The following is a 13,415-nucleotide window of genomic DNA, read 5'->3' on the forward strand; positions in this document are numbered from 1 at the left end:
ACACTCGTATGTCCCTTCTCTTGCAAACTCTTCAAGAACGAGTCGATCTCCCAAGTTATCGTTGTGCGGCAGTGTGAATAACCGAACCTCATGTGCCTCCTTGGTAGGGTGTTCAGAAACAATCTTGATCTTGACTCTTTTTTCTTCCAAGGCCCGTTGGTAGTAGAGGCACACAGTTTCCTCCCATCGTTCTCCCAAAAATGGTTTAATTCCCGATAGGTAACCTCTCGATGAAAAGGGTGGAGCCACAAGGAACGCATGCGGAAGGGCACTCAAATCAAAAACTGGATGCATAAGCGTTGTTCCTCGATCGATGAATCTCAATGTGGCTTCACTGTCCTCGTATCCCATCAATTCCACGCGATGGGCTACACTGCCGATTTCCAAAGCGTAGTGATTACCAATCTGATAACCTGGCCTTTGCATATGCCCCATTCGGTTGACGTGCGCCCCAAGCTCGTATTCGAAGTCGCACAGCTCCCAATATTTCGTTTTGGTTGTAAATGTGAAGTTCGTTGGATTTTTGAAATCCAAGATGATGCACTCCATGGTCCCTTCCCACGTACCAGGCCACGGAGTAGGCGTTGGTACTCCAGGAATGTTGTGGATCCTCATTTTGAAAGATATTTCGATGTTGCTCAGGATGAACTAGCTGATTTCTCTATGTTGAAACTTTCTTGTTGCCGATGTCGTTGTTGACGATCAGGTAGACTTGCCGATGTTGCTAGCAGCTGGACCGGAGCTGGAATGACGCTCCGGAGTCCGCTGCTCCGACTCTTATACCCAACTTCAATCCCCACTCTTTTCACACTCCCCACTCTTTTCATTTTCAGTCCATATTACCCCCTCTTCACTTTTACAGTCTCTTATTCGTCCATATTACCCCCACTTCACTTTTACAGTCTCTTATTCGTCCATATTACCCCCACTTCACTGCTTAGTCCTTATTCACTCTTCTGTCCATCATTTTTCATCCCCACTTCCATTTCTCTTCCCTTATTTCCCTTTCCGATTCGTTTTTCCTTATTTTTCAGTGTTACAGGTAAGTACTTAATTTCTAACATTTCTAATTTTTACAATTATTTCTAATCTTTTTCTTTTCTTTTCAGGACATCGGATCTAGACGAGTAAGTATTCGCATTTATTGCCAAATTCAAAAATTTTTCTCTTTTCTTTTGCAGGCTAGCGCGTTCCAGGACATCGGTTTCTCATCAGGTAAGTAAGGTGATTTATTCTATTTTCTAATTAAACTTTCCTTAATTATATTTTCTATTTTTCAGGTTCAGCATTCTCAGGACATCGCTTCTCTATGGTAAGTAATTTTCGCGTTTTCTAATTTAAATTTCAATGCTGTTTTTTACTTTTGTTCTTCTTTTTCAGGCGCAGACTTTCCCGAGTCATCGCAGGTAAGTATTTTTATGCTTTTCAGGTGCAGAGAATCCAGAGGACAACGATAGGATGCTTATTTTCAGGTTAAAGAATAAAAAACACCGGAGACTTTAGAGGAAAATAGAATAACGTCTTTTATTGCGTTTCGACTGATTTTGACGTTTTAAACAAAATAAAATAATAAAACATAACAAAAATAAGGATATTTGAGATCCTGTATCACAAACAACTAAAAAATAAATAAAAAAAATATAGAGGATTTATAATCCTTGTAATTTTGCATTTATGCAATATTAAAGGAGCTAAGATTATATTTCAATATTTCCTGCCTGCAATTCTCGCATCATTCTCTGTCTCACTTGAGGCATATCGTTCTGGGTGAAATCCATTTCTCCTCCGAAGATCTCGTTTCGGGCGTACATGCAAACGAATACTCCACAATCGTACCCGTTTGTTTGGCGAGGGATGTCTTGTTTCGTTGCCAGATGCCATTCTTCCTTGATTATCGGCTTCTCTTCTTTTTGCCCTGCTTCCTTGATTAAATATTGGAGAAGAGTCTCCAAATATCTGGGATTTTTTCCTTTAAAACTATCATAATAAATGATGGTTTTATTTTCGAAATTGATGATGGCGAGGCACCAATGGTTTCCCAAATGCACGGGAACAAGCACCTTGTCATATTTGAAGATGTTAATCTTCTTCGTCCATCTTCTCACTGCCTCATAGCCATTCAGATGCAGTCTTGGGAAGAAAAATGAACTCATCGCGTATACCCGTTGTCCGAAAGTTCTCTCCTTGCTGATCAAATCAAAATATGAATTGATGATCTCGTCGTTCAGCCATCTTGTCCCTTCCAACGTTTGCAGATCTTCCTCTTTTACTTTTCTTGTGCTTTGTTGTCCATTGTTATCATTTTTCTTTCCCTTCTTTTCGTTGTTGATTTCGTTGTCATTGTCTTCTTCGTCTCCCTTTTTTATTTTCTTTACTTGCTTTTCCCCGTCATTGCTTGTCCTTTTCCTCTTGTTTTCGTTGTTGTCATTCTTGTTTTCTATGTTCTCCTTGTCTTTTCTTTCTGCCTCCTCCTTTATCCTCTTTGTTTCTTGTTGTCCATTGTTTTCGTTTCTTTTTCTCTTCTTCTCGTTCACATCCTTGTTGTTAACTTTTTCTCCTGTGTTTTCTTTGTCTTTTTTCTTTGTCTCCTCCTTCTTTTTTTCGTTGTCGTTGTTCTTGTCGTTCTCCTTGTCGTCCTCAATCCATACAAACTCTCCTGGTCCCCATTTCTTCCATTCTTCCCCCTTGTCCTCAACTTCCCTTATGGGTGAAAGGATGGCCGGCACTTTAAATGCCTCCCTCACTTCGATCAAATCCCACTGGCGTTGGATGTATCGAAGGAGTAGGTCCCGATTCGACCTCCGTGATTCTTCCACCTCAATCACGTGGAGCATCCATTCCGTCTGCATCCCCTTTTCCTTTGTTGAAGACGCGGTTTGCGTCTTCACATCCCTCGTCTTTTTATTCGACGCAATTGGGCAAAACACCGCAATAATGGCGACGTCTTCCTCATCCTTCCTTCCCTTTATCTCCCTCACTATCTCCACCTCCTTATCCTCTTTCACCCATTCTCCCTTTCCTCCGTCTGTTTGTTGGGCGAAGCTCTTTCGCCCAACTTCAGTCTGTGTGCTTGCGTCCATCTTGTTCCTATATCCGTCCAGAAAATTCTCCCGCTCATTTTTCCTATCTTTGATTCTCTTATTATCTACTTACTTTTTCGTCATTCCTCATGCTTAGTACGCCTAAATCTGTAATTTTTACCTTTTTCTCGCCTAAAAATTCCAAAGTCCCTCTGAATTCTCGTACTTTTTGATTTTCGCTCGAGAAACCACGTCCGTCTCGTTCGAGTGTCCGTTGTCGAATGACGACTTGACATGGCGGCCGGACCTCGCTAACGCTCGTGAGTTCGGCTGCTAACAGCGCCACTCGCCGATCGTGGATACTTCGGGAACTAATGCCTAAAACTTCGTTCTCATGAACTTCCGGTCGTGCCGAAAGCATGACGCAATCGCAAACTTCTCAAATTGTTTTTCGGTTGTTTAAATGAATCTTATTGTTAATTAACTTGAACAGTCGAGTAATTATGGCTCTCTAATGCAATATTTACCCTTTTTTGTAATGTCTTTGAAATTTCTAATAAAAATGAGTTTTGTCATTGTTTATTGCTCTTATTGCTAACAAAATGCCTCAGTATTGTGATTCTTTCTTTTCCTTCCATTATTATTAAATTTTCTCGAGTTTTTATGCGTTTTTCTGATTTTTAAATAGTCCCGTAGAAGAAATACGGATGGAGGGTGCGTAACGGTTTTGTACGACGCTTGACGTGAAATTTTGAAATTTTTATTGTAATTTGGCAATTTTTTGCATTGGAATCGTTTGGAAATGATATGAAAAGATTTGTTACATAGTTAATTTAAATACATCCCGGTAATTTCACTCGGAATCAGCAAATTTCATCAATTTTTGTATTTCTTGAGATTCGCGGCATGGTACATCCCTCTTTCTACTTCTGTTTCCGGATTTTCAAGAATAAACGTTGCAGTAGCTATTTGCTTTTTAATCCTATATGGTCCCTCGTAAATTGAAAAGAATTTTGCCATTTTTTTGTTAACTGGATCGCTTACATTGCACGCTTTTGCCAGAACTAGGTCGCCCTCATTGAAATTAATTAATTTATGCTTCTGATCAAATTTTCGAGCTCTTTCCCTGCCTTTTCTCACTATCCTATCTCTGGCAAGCATTAATTTAGCTTCAATCCCTTCTTCCTCATCTAATCGTTCGTCTTTTTCTATCTGTATCCAGTTTCTCCAAATTCTCTGTGGTTTTATATTTCTCTGGATTTCAATGGGTGTCAACTCGGTTGTTTCGTGATGCGTTTCATTCATACAATCTTCTATTACTCGAACCCATTTTAGCCAATCTGTGTGCTTATCAGTCAAAAATGTTCTGAAAAATCTCCCTATCTCTCTATTAACTCTTTCTACTATATTTCCCTGAGGATGACGAATAGAAGAAAAAACTGGCTGAATCCCCTCACTGGCTAATTTCCCTAACCATAATCGTGAAGTGAATTGTGTGCCATGGTCAAATTGCAATTTCCTTGGTTTGCCGAATTCCGGAATGTAGTGGTTAAAAATTTTATTGATTGTTGCCGGCGCTGTCGCCGCTTTGAGAGGGTACAAAACTACAAATTTTGAAAAAGCATCTATTGTTACGAGAATGTGTTTCATTCCACCTTTTGTAACTGGCAAGGGACCGAAAAAATCGATCGACACAATATCTCCCGGTCCCTCCGGAATGATATTTTGCTGTGCCGCATAAGAATGCTGGTTAGGAACTTTATTTCTCTGACAAGAATCGCATGAACCAAGAATTTGTCTGATTATGCGGTATAATCTCGGGTAAGTGAAATCTTCTTTTATTATTTTCCATACTTTTTTCGCGCCTACATGACCATACATTTTATGTGTTTCAGATACGAGAAGATGGAGGATCTCTCGCGGCAAAACTACTTTCCAGGACTCGAAATTTACTTTTTTCAATAAAATGTTATTTTTTATTCGATATTTTTCGTCTTGTTCATTTTGTATCCTCTCCCTAATTTCCCTGATCTTATCTTCTCTTTCTTGCCAAAGTCCTACCTGTCTGATCATTTGTTCTAACTCCTGCGAAGGTTTTATTGCCAACATTGTACTAATGACCAATTCTTTTCCTTTCCGCCCCCCAGCATCTGGTGGATTTAATCGACTCAAGACATCCGCTACTACATTTCTATTTCCCGGACAAAACTCGAATTCTATGTCGTAGTCTTGAATGGCGAGAATCCATCTCGTTAATCTCTCGTTTAATAATTGACAATTTTTTAAGAAAGTGATGGCTCGATGATCAGTAATCACTTTAATTTTTGCTCCGAGCAAATAAGTTCTGAATTTTTTTAAAGACCAGATAATCGCGAGCAATTCCTTTTCTGTTGTTGTATAAGCTAATTCGGGACCCTTAAGCGTACGGCTCGCAAACATTATTACCCTTAAATCGTTATTTCCGTCTTTTTGAGCCAGGGTGCCCCCCAAAGCATAGCTACTTGCATCGGTTTGCAAAATAAATTCTTTTTTTGGATCTGGATGCGTTAAAAGAACGTTATCAACAAATAAATCTTTAATTCTCTGGAAAGCGATCTTTTCTTCTTCCCCCCATCGCCATATTGTTTCCTTTTTTAGCAATTTCAAAAGTGGAATAGTTTCCTCGGCATGTTTTTTCGTGAATTTAGTATAGTAATTAATTAACCCCAAGAAACCCCTTAACTGCTTTAAGTTTCTGGGTGGCGGAAAATCATGAATTGCTTGTATTTTCTCTGGTTGTGGCTTTATTCCCCTAGTCGTTAAGATGTGTCCTAAGAATTCTACTTCTTGCCTGAAAAATTTTGCTTTATTCAATTTTATTGTCATCCCGTGTTGCTGTAATCTCTCTAAAAGCTCATCTAAATGTGCCATGTGTTCATCGAAATTTGATGAAATACACAACAAATCGTCGACAAAATTTATGACGTGATCCCCCAGACCGTAAAGAATTATATCAAGAGCTCGCAATAACGCGGCCGTACTTGTTTTGAGCCCAAATGGCGTTACTTTGAATTCGTAGACTTTTCCCCTGTATCTGAATGCTGTGTACTTCATCGAATCTGGATGGAGTGGGATCTGCCAAAAACTATTTGTTAAATCGAGGGTTGTCATTACTTTTGCCGAATGGCATTTCTGAAAAATTTCTTCCATGTTTGGAACTGATTCGTGGTCATTAGCCATCACCTGATTTAATTTTCGCGCGTCTAAACAAAGTCTGACTGTACCATCTTTCTTTATAACCGGAATTATGGGATTTATCCACGGACTGTTTGATCTTTGAATTATTCCGTAATCTAACAATTTCTCTATCTCCCTGTCTACTTTTTCCCTATGCATTAAAGGTACCTCATAAGCGTGTGCAACGATTGGCGTATCCGTCGTAATGTCTAATCGATGTTCGTAAACCGAAATTCTTCCTGTGGTCTTACGAAAAACTTCCTTCCTATTCCATATTATTTGTTTGTGAATTTCTTTTTTCCTTCCCGAGAGTTCAGTCTGTCCTACTATTTCATCTATTTCTTCATAAGTTATTTCCTCACTGTTTTTATCGTCAAAAATCAAATTTTGTATAGGCTCAAAAATTTCTTCAATATTTTCTTTTTCATCACCTCTTCCTTGCTCTGGCTCAAAAATGTTTTCTTCACTCTGGTAAAATGCCTCCATGAATTCATTATCCTCTACATCTTCAATTTCATTCAAATTCTTCAAAAATTCCCCATTAACTTTATCTTCAATGTCCTCAAATTCCTCTTTTTCAAAATTTATTTCAACTTCTTCTTCAAAAACTCCAACAATTTTTCCTTTTTCAATTGACCCCTTTGTGGGCACTACATCCATAACTTCGTTATACTTAACTCGTAAAGACATCTCCTCCAAATTAATCAAACTTTTGAGCGGTTGCAAGGAATCAATACCGAGCAAAACGTCTCTAATCAAACCAGGAATTATTAAAAATTTAACGTACGTTTTTACCTTCCCAATCTCTGTTCTCGCCATTATTTGATTTTTGACTTTTGTCATTTTTCCCTTTATCGCTCCTTTTACCGTCACTCCCGTGACAGGTAAAAGTGGACAATTTTTCAAAATCTCTTTGTTCTCTAAATAAAATTCCTCTGAAATTGTAGTAACTCTCGACCCTGAATCAACTAACGCAGTCACTGTAATACCCTCAATCTTAGCATAGATTTCTGGACATTCTATTATAGGCACCGCTTCTCCATTTATTTCCTCTTCCATTAAAAATTCTCTTGTATCCGTAAAAATCGTGTTGATGGCCACTTTAATTTCCTCTGTTTTGTTTGTTTCGCTTCTTTGTTGGAGGTCCTCCGATAAACCATCCTGCGAATTGTCTTTCTTTTCTTCTTCCACCGTTGTACCTCGTTCGTTTCCTTTTCCTTTTATTTGATCATTTTTTTCGAGCACGGGTACAACGTTTATTCGTTTCCCGCTTGAGAAGTCGATGGCTGTGGTTCTTGATGAACCTCTATTGCTTGAATTTGTTGTTCTGGAGGATTATTCTGCTGGTGATTATTCGAGTTATTTGGCGGTCTGTATCCTCCATTGTTTTGTTGAGGTCTCGAATTTTGATTCTGATTTGGGCGATTATAACCATTTTGTTGATTGTAGTTTCCGTTATAGCGATTTTGTTGAGGATATCCGTTGTTTTGCCGCTGGTTGTAATTCTGTTGATAATGACCGTTATTGGGCCGATTATAATTCTGCTGGTAATTTCGATTCTGTTGATTGTTCCAGCTGTTGTTGTTGTATCCCCCATTCGGTCGATTATTTTGATTCCAATTCGGGTTGCCACGGTTGGAATTATTTTGATAACCTCCTTGGTTATTCCAATTATTTTGCTGCGGCATACGGAACGGTCTCTGCTCGTTTTTATTTTGATTTTGATTTGGGGAAGATTGAGCGGCTTCCTTCTCCTTTTTCGAATTAATCGGTCCGTGCCGATCCATTTTCCCCAGGAATTCAATTAATTGTTCTAGAGTTTTGAATCCTCGGCTGATTATTGTTGCTTGGATTTCGTCCGTATAGTGTTGCGAGAGTGACGCAATTATATCCTCATCACTGGGAGGAGGAATGAGATCCTTAGCGGCTCCGAAGATGTGGATCGTGTACTCCACCTTGGATATTTTATTGTCCTTATCCGAGTAGTGTCCAAACTCGAGGTCCTTTCTCACTTTTCTCTGCACATCCATACTCCAGAATCGCTCCACGAATTTCTTCTCCACTTCATCAAAATCTTCAACGCGGTCCTCGATGAGTACCCACCATTCCTTGGCTGCCTTCTCGAGGCATTGCCCCAGCAAATATTTCATCTCCGTAACGGTCGGATTGGTGACTTCACAGTACCTCCGAAATTCTTTGATGAATTTCATTGGTCTCTTTTTTTCTGATCCATCGTACGTGGGTGGTTTAATTTTAATTTTATTCGGATGCATGTCCATCGGCAGCATCGTCCGAATCCGTTCTCTTCTTTCTTCTTCCAGTTCCTCTTCAGATTCGTCGTCAGAAACTTCTTTGTCCGGTTTCTGAACAATCCGCATACTTTCCGTGTTTGGACTCTCAATTTTGTCCTTCCGCTCAAGGTTTTCGACCCTCTTTTTGATCGCGTTCACATCCAGTTGCATTTGTGCCACACTCACCTCGGTTACAGCACTTTTAGACTCGTTGTCTTGGACGATTTTTGTCAAGCCCGTGACATGTCGTTTAATTGGTTCATATATTTGGTGCACCTCACTAGCGATCGTGGCTTGCATTGTCTTGAATTTCTCTGTGAATTCAGACCTCAAATCAATGTTTGCCTGATTGTTTCGGGCGATCTCGTTTGCCATGCTCTGCACTTGAGTCTTCATCTCTTTCATTGCATCTATTAAACTCATTAACAATTCGTGATTTAATTCGCCAAATTCTATTTTTCCCCTATTTGATCCGGGAGTGCCAAATTCCTCTAATTTAATATCCCCGGGATTTTCGTCAATTTTCTCCAACTGTAACCCAAAATTACCCCGAGATTCGTTAAAAATATCCCCCGCTCCTGGAGGAGGAATCGAGGTAGTTAAATCGACATTTCGAACACCTGCACCATCGTCCTCGGGATTCTGAAACCCGGAATCTCTCGCTGTTTCGTTTCTCTCGGTCTTTTCCGCCATTTTTGTACAACCAATGATTTTCAGTTAAGCAAAACTTCCACGTCCCCCTGCGATACCTGCCCCACGTTGGGCGCCAGTTGTAACGAAACGCTCTCGCCGACCTGGCCTGAACGCCGCCACGCGTCGGTTCGAGCAACCTTAATAATAAGGAGCAGGTATGAAGGAAACGCGGACACCGTTAATTTTGTGAAAATAATAAAATAATCGATTTTATTCAATTTTGATCGATATTTAACAAAAATAAAGAAGATTTAGCACTTTGGCTCGCGGAAAATAAAATTTGTATTTTGATTTTAATATTGTCTTGCTTTGTTTAATCGGATCTGGCGAGAAAAAGACCCGAAAGACCCGAAAACGTTGCAAATTCTCTGTCTGAGATAATTTTTAATTTCTCAATTTTCGGAATTTAATTGTACAAAATTAACAAAGAAACAAAAAAAAAAAATTTGTTTTTATTCTAATTAACGCTTTTGTCTTGTATTTTCGACACGCCTTAACCCTAAAAATTCGCTATTAATGCAAAGTTTAATTTTCCCGATGTCCTGTTACGTTAGCTCTAAGAATAAGTAAATCCAAGAATATTGCTCGCTTTTACAATTTTGAATTTCTTTTTACTCGATATAAAATCAATTTTCAACTATCGTTTCTTGGATTATTTTCTAAATGGGTCTAGATCTCCCTACCTGGACCACCTCGGACAATGTTTTTCAAACGTGAATTTAATTTTTGATAATAAGATGAATTTTTAATCCTCCTCAACAATAAGAAAGAAACAAAACGTTAAAAGGTAGGATGCAAACCACGGGCTATGGGATAGAAACGTCACCGAATCCCTCCGAGAGTCCGTGCATTTACAGGGTAGAGGTAACTCTCCGTCCACGTGTTATGGGATCGAGACGTCACCGAGTCGATCCGAGAACTCCGTGCAACGGAAAGCCGGAAATTTTTTAGAGGTTAGGTGTGGACCCTGGATTATGGGATCGAGACGTCGCCGAGTCGCTCCGAGAATCCAGGCATCCAAGGAAATAGGCAATTCACCGTCCACGGGCTATGGGATCGAGACGTCGCCGAGTCGATCCGAGAGTCCGCGCTACGGGAACCCCAAAGATTTTGAGGATAGGTGTAGTATTGCTGAGGCTGATGTATTGAGAGAGGTCCGAGTTGGTTCTTTAGCCAGGGAGAACTATCTGCCGAATGAGTCGCGCAGCGCTTCTTATACCCGTGTCCCCACCATAAGATTCTCGAGCGCCGAGAATCTCCGTTTTCGCTCGGTTCTGCGCACCTTTCTGTAACGCCTACTCTGATTGGCCCGTTGCCATGATTCACGCTCGCCCGTTGGTCGAGCGGGCTAACATACGATGCGCGGACTACCGCTTTTTATGATTTACAGCTTATTGCGATTTTCAACAATAGAAACTTCAATCTGATCAAATATTATTTAATTTCCTTCATTTTTTAATATTATTAGTTGTTCTAATATGATTAGTAAAATTATAATCGCTAAAAGTCACGTACGCGTCCTATAGCCCATCGACGCTCTGCTCGCGCATGCGTCGGAGTCGATTTTTACATTTTTCACATGTGATTGTTTTTTATACTATTAATTTGACTTGTGATCATTTTCCTTAGACTCCTGTTATTTTTCTGTAAATTTTGATCGTATTTACATGCTCGGGCGACTTGAAATAACAAAAATGTAAAAAGAATTAATCTCGATAAAATATAGCGCGGCGAAGTTCAGAGCGGCGCCGGTAGCCCCGCTCGGGCTCATGCCTACCGGCCCAAGATGGCCGCCACCTGTCAATAACGACGAGCGTGGTCGCCGCGATGTTTTGTCCGCGATCTTACAATCGCGAAGTTTCGTTAATTTCGACGGGCTCGGGCCGTCGCGCGAGTGTTTCGTCACAATATATATAGCAAAAAATTTATAGCATGGATATACAATTAAGGGATACTAACTATAGTACTTCATTTTTTGTCAGGTTTTTCCAGTAATATATGCCATAATGGACAATAAGAGGCAAATTTCGTATGAAAAAATACTGGAAGCAGTGCGCGATGACATCGCACCGGGGTGGAAGCCACGTTATGTTATTTCAGACTTTGAAACTGCAATCAGGAATGCAGCAGATGCCGTCTATTCTGGGATCGAAAAAGTTGGCTGTTTTTTCCATTTCACCCAGGTGAGTGCAGTCCGTGCTTCCACATAATCTTTATTTTTCTTGAGCTATTTTTACCACCTTCGGTCCAAATCAATCAGATTCACGTAAAAACATGGAAATCACCTTTTTGTCCATAGTGCGCAAAGATATATTAAAAAGTCGCACTCATTTTTTTAGTACAATGTATTTTTTCCGTAGGCTATTCAAAGACATTGGCGGAGCTGTGGGCTTATAAAAGAGTTCCGGAAGGATCCAGTGGGGATAAAACTAAAAAGAATGGTTATGGCACTACCTCTGGCTCCACCGGAAATGATTGCGCGGCTCTTCACCAAAATTGTGAATAGCGTGCCCGACAACATGGCATCGAAAATGAATCACTTCTTAAAATATGTTTTCGAACAATGGATTCATGGTTTTGGAGCAAATAACTTATCAGTATATAATAAAAAGAGTTTTCGAACCAATAATGCTTCCGAGGCAATAAATAAGAGTCTAAATGCCCTACTGGGCTCTATCAAAAAGCCATCGGCTATGATTTTTACTCGTAAGTTTATATCAAATTATTCATTTCATTGTAGAATCTAATTACGTTTGGAAATATTTAAAAAAATGCAATTTTTTTTTTCAGGGTTGTTGTTGCAACATCAGACATGTACACATACTAAAGTCATCTCCATGGTAGAGCGGGGACTGAGAGTCCATTTCCATAAAAAAAAAACTTCTAGCGAATCCGTCGATACTAATGCGTTGAAACTATACTGGAGCCAGCTTAAAAATGGAGTTATTTCTCCGGAGCGGTTTTATGAAAAAATCATTCGTTTAATAGCTTCAGCGGCCAGAGAAGCGCTCCAAATGATCCAAGGAGGTATTTGTTACGATTTTTTTCGACACTCATGATAAATGTTAATAAATGTTCAATAAAATAAATATAGAGATTTCTAATTACCGATTGTTCCCAATGTTCATTATTTTCCAGATCCTGATAAAATTCGGAGAATACCGAGGAGCAAAAATTTTGTTTTCTGGGCGCGTATCAGCGTAAATAACGCCGGAAGTCATCAAATTTTCGTTGACGGAATAAATCATTTTGATCCGGATATGAGGAGACGTCTTATACAAATTGGCGAGACGAAAATTACCGAAGGTAAGTTGACAACATATAAAACTCAAACAATTTTGTCTCAATTCACTGCTCAATAATGAATCTCAATTCTTTTTTATGTTACAGCTTCAACAACGATGGGAGGAATCCCGGTCGACTAACCAATCCAAGTCGAAATCAACATCGATTAAAAATAAAATTATATAATTTGTTTTGTTGACTCTTCAAAAATATTTCTTGTTAAGCATGTGTTCTCGTTAAAAACGAGATTGTTAAATAAATATTATCAAGTTACATGCATGTGACCATTGTATATGTGTTAAACAATCATGTCTAATTATTTATTATTCCTTCAAAAACTAAACGTAATTCTATTTAATTGTACTAATATTTGTCTCATTTTTTACATGAAAATGTAAAAGTTATTATACTTGTAAAATTTTTAATATTATTAAAAATTTGTAAATACTTTACTTGTAAAATTTATAATCATTTCATTTTCTCGCTCATGCAGCACTTGAATGTTATACGTATATCCATCGAAATTTTAGTCGTTTGATGCGCGAATTTTGCATTTCGATTGCAATTTTAGCGATTAACTATTAACGCGTTTCTTTATCGTTCAACACGAGACGTCATGCAATAATTTTTCAAAACAATTGGAAGTTGTTCGTCGTCTCCATGATAATGTGTCATCATCTCCACGATAATACAAAAACCTAAGACAATCGATGGGGAATTTGCGCCGTGCAAATTCCCCATCGTTTGTCTTGTTTTTCCATGGCCATGTCTATATTATTTCGACTATTGGGAATTTGAAGGGTGCAAATTCCCCACCGCTCCATTGATTTCTATATATTTTTTTGTCGATTGGGAATTTGGACGGCGCAAATTCCCCATAGTACAACTTTTGTTGATATCTAATCGTTGT

At 39.1% G+C, this 13,415-nt stretch overlaps 3 protein-coding genes across 3 annotated transcripts; 1 reads left to right on the forward strand and 2 right to left on the reverse strand.

Annotated features, from left to right (window-relative positions):
* Positions 1–1,697: 1,697 nt before the first annotated feature.
* Positions 1,698–3,080, reverse strand: LOC122408017 (sentrin-specific protease-like). Its single transcript, XM_043414540.1, has one exon. The coding sequence runs from the start codon at positions 3,078–3,080 to the stop codon at positions 1,698–1,700; it is 1,383 nt and encodes a 460-aa protein (XP_043270475.1).
* A 4,412-nt stretch (positions 3,081–7,492) lies between these two features.
* Positions 7,493–9,220, reverse strand: LOC122408018 (probable cyclin-dependent serine/threonine-protein kinase DDB_G0292550). Its single transcript, XM_043414542.1, has one exon. It carries the CDS (start codon positions 9,218–9,220, stop codon positions 7,493–7,495), a length of 1,728 nt encoding a protein of 575 aa, XP_043270477.1.
* Positions 9,221–11,226: 2,006 nt separating this feature from the next.
* On the forward strand, positions 11,227–12,645 carry LOC122408019 (uncharacterized). The gene is made up of 5 exons (XM_043414543.1): positions 11,227–11,403; positions 11,581–11,926; positions 12,011–12,247; positions 12,359–12,526; positions 12,611–12,645. Exons 1-5 carry the CDS (start codon positions 11,227–11,229, stop codon positions 12,643–12,645), a joined length of 963 nt encoding a protein of 320 aa, XP_043270478.1.
* The last annotated feature ends 770 nt before the right edge of the window (positions 12,646–13,415 follow it).

This window comes from Venturia canescens, chromosome 3 (assembly GCF_019457755.1).
Source record: "Venturia canescens isolate UGA chromosome 3, ASM1945775v1, whole genome shotgun sequence".
Lineage (NCBI taxonomy): Eukaryota > Metazoa > Arthropoda > Insecta > Hymenoptera > Ichneumonidae > Venturia > Venturia canescens.

What these genes read in the sequence shown, in the direction of transcription:
- LOC122408017 (XM_043414540.1), bottom strand. Translation starts at nt 3,080, where the DNA reads ATGGACGCAAGCACACAGACTGAAGTTGGGCGAAAGAGCTTCGCCCAA.
- LOC122408019 (XM_043414543.1), top strand. Translation starts at nt 11,227, where the DNA reads ATGGACAATAAGAGGCAAATTTCGTATGAAAAAATACTGGAAGCAGTG. An exon ending in ATCGGCTATGATTTTTACTC is followed by an intron (nt 11,927 to 12,010) that starts GTAAGTTTATAT and finishes TTTTTTTTTCAG; the next exon opens with GGTTGTTGTTGCAACATCAG. An exon ending in GCTCCAAATGATCCAAGGAG is followed by an intron (nt 12,248 to 12,358) that starts GTATTTGTTACG and finishes ATTATTTTCCAG; the next exon opens with ATCCTGATAAAATTCGGAGA.
- LOC122408018 (XM_043414542.1), bottom strand. Translation starts at nt 9,220, where the DNA reads ATGGCGGAAAAGACCGAGAGAAACGAAACAGCGAGAGATTCCGGGTTT.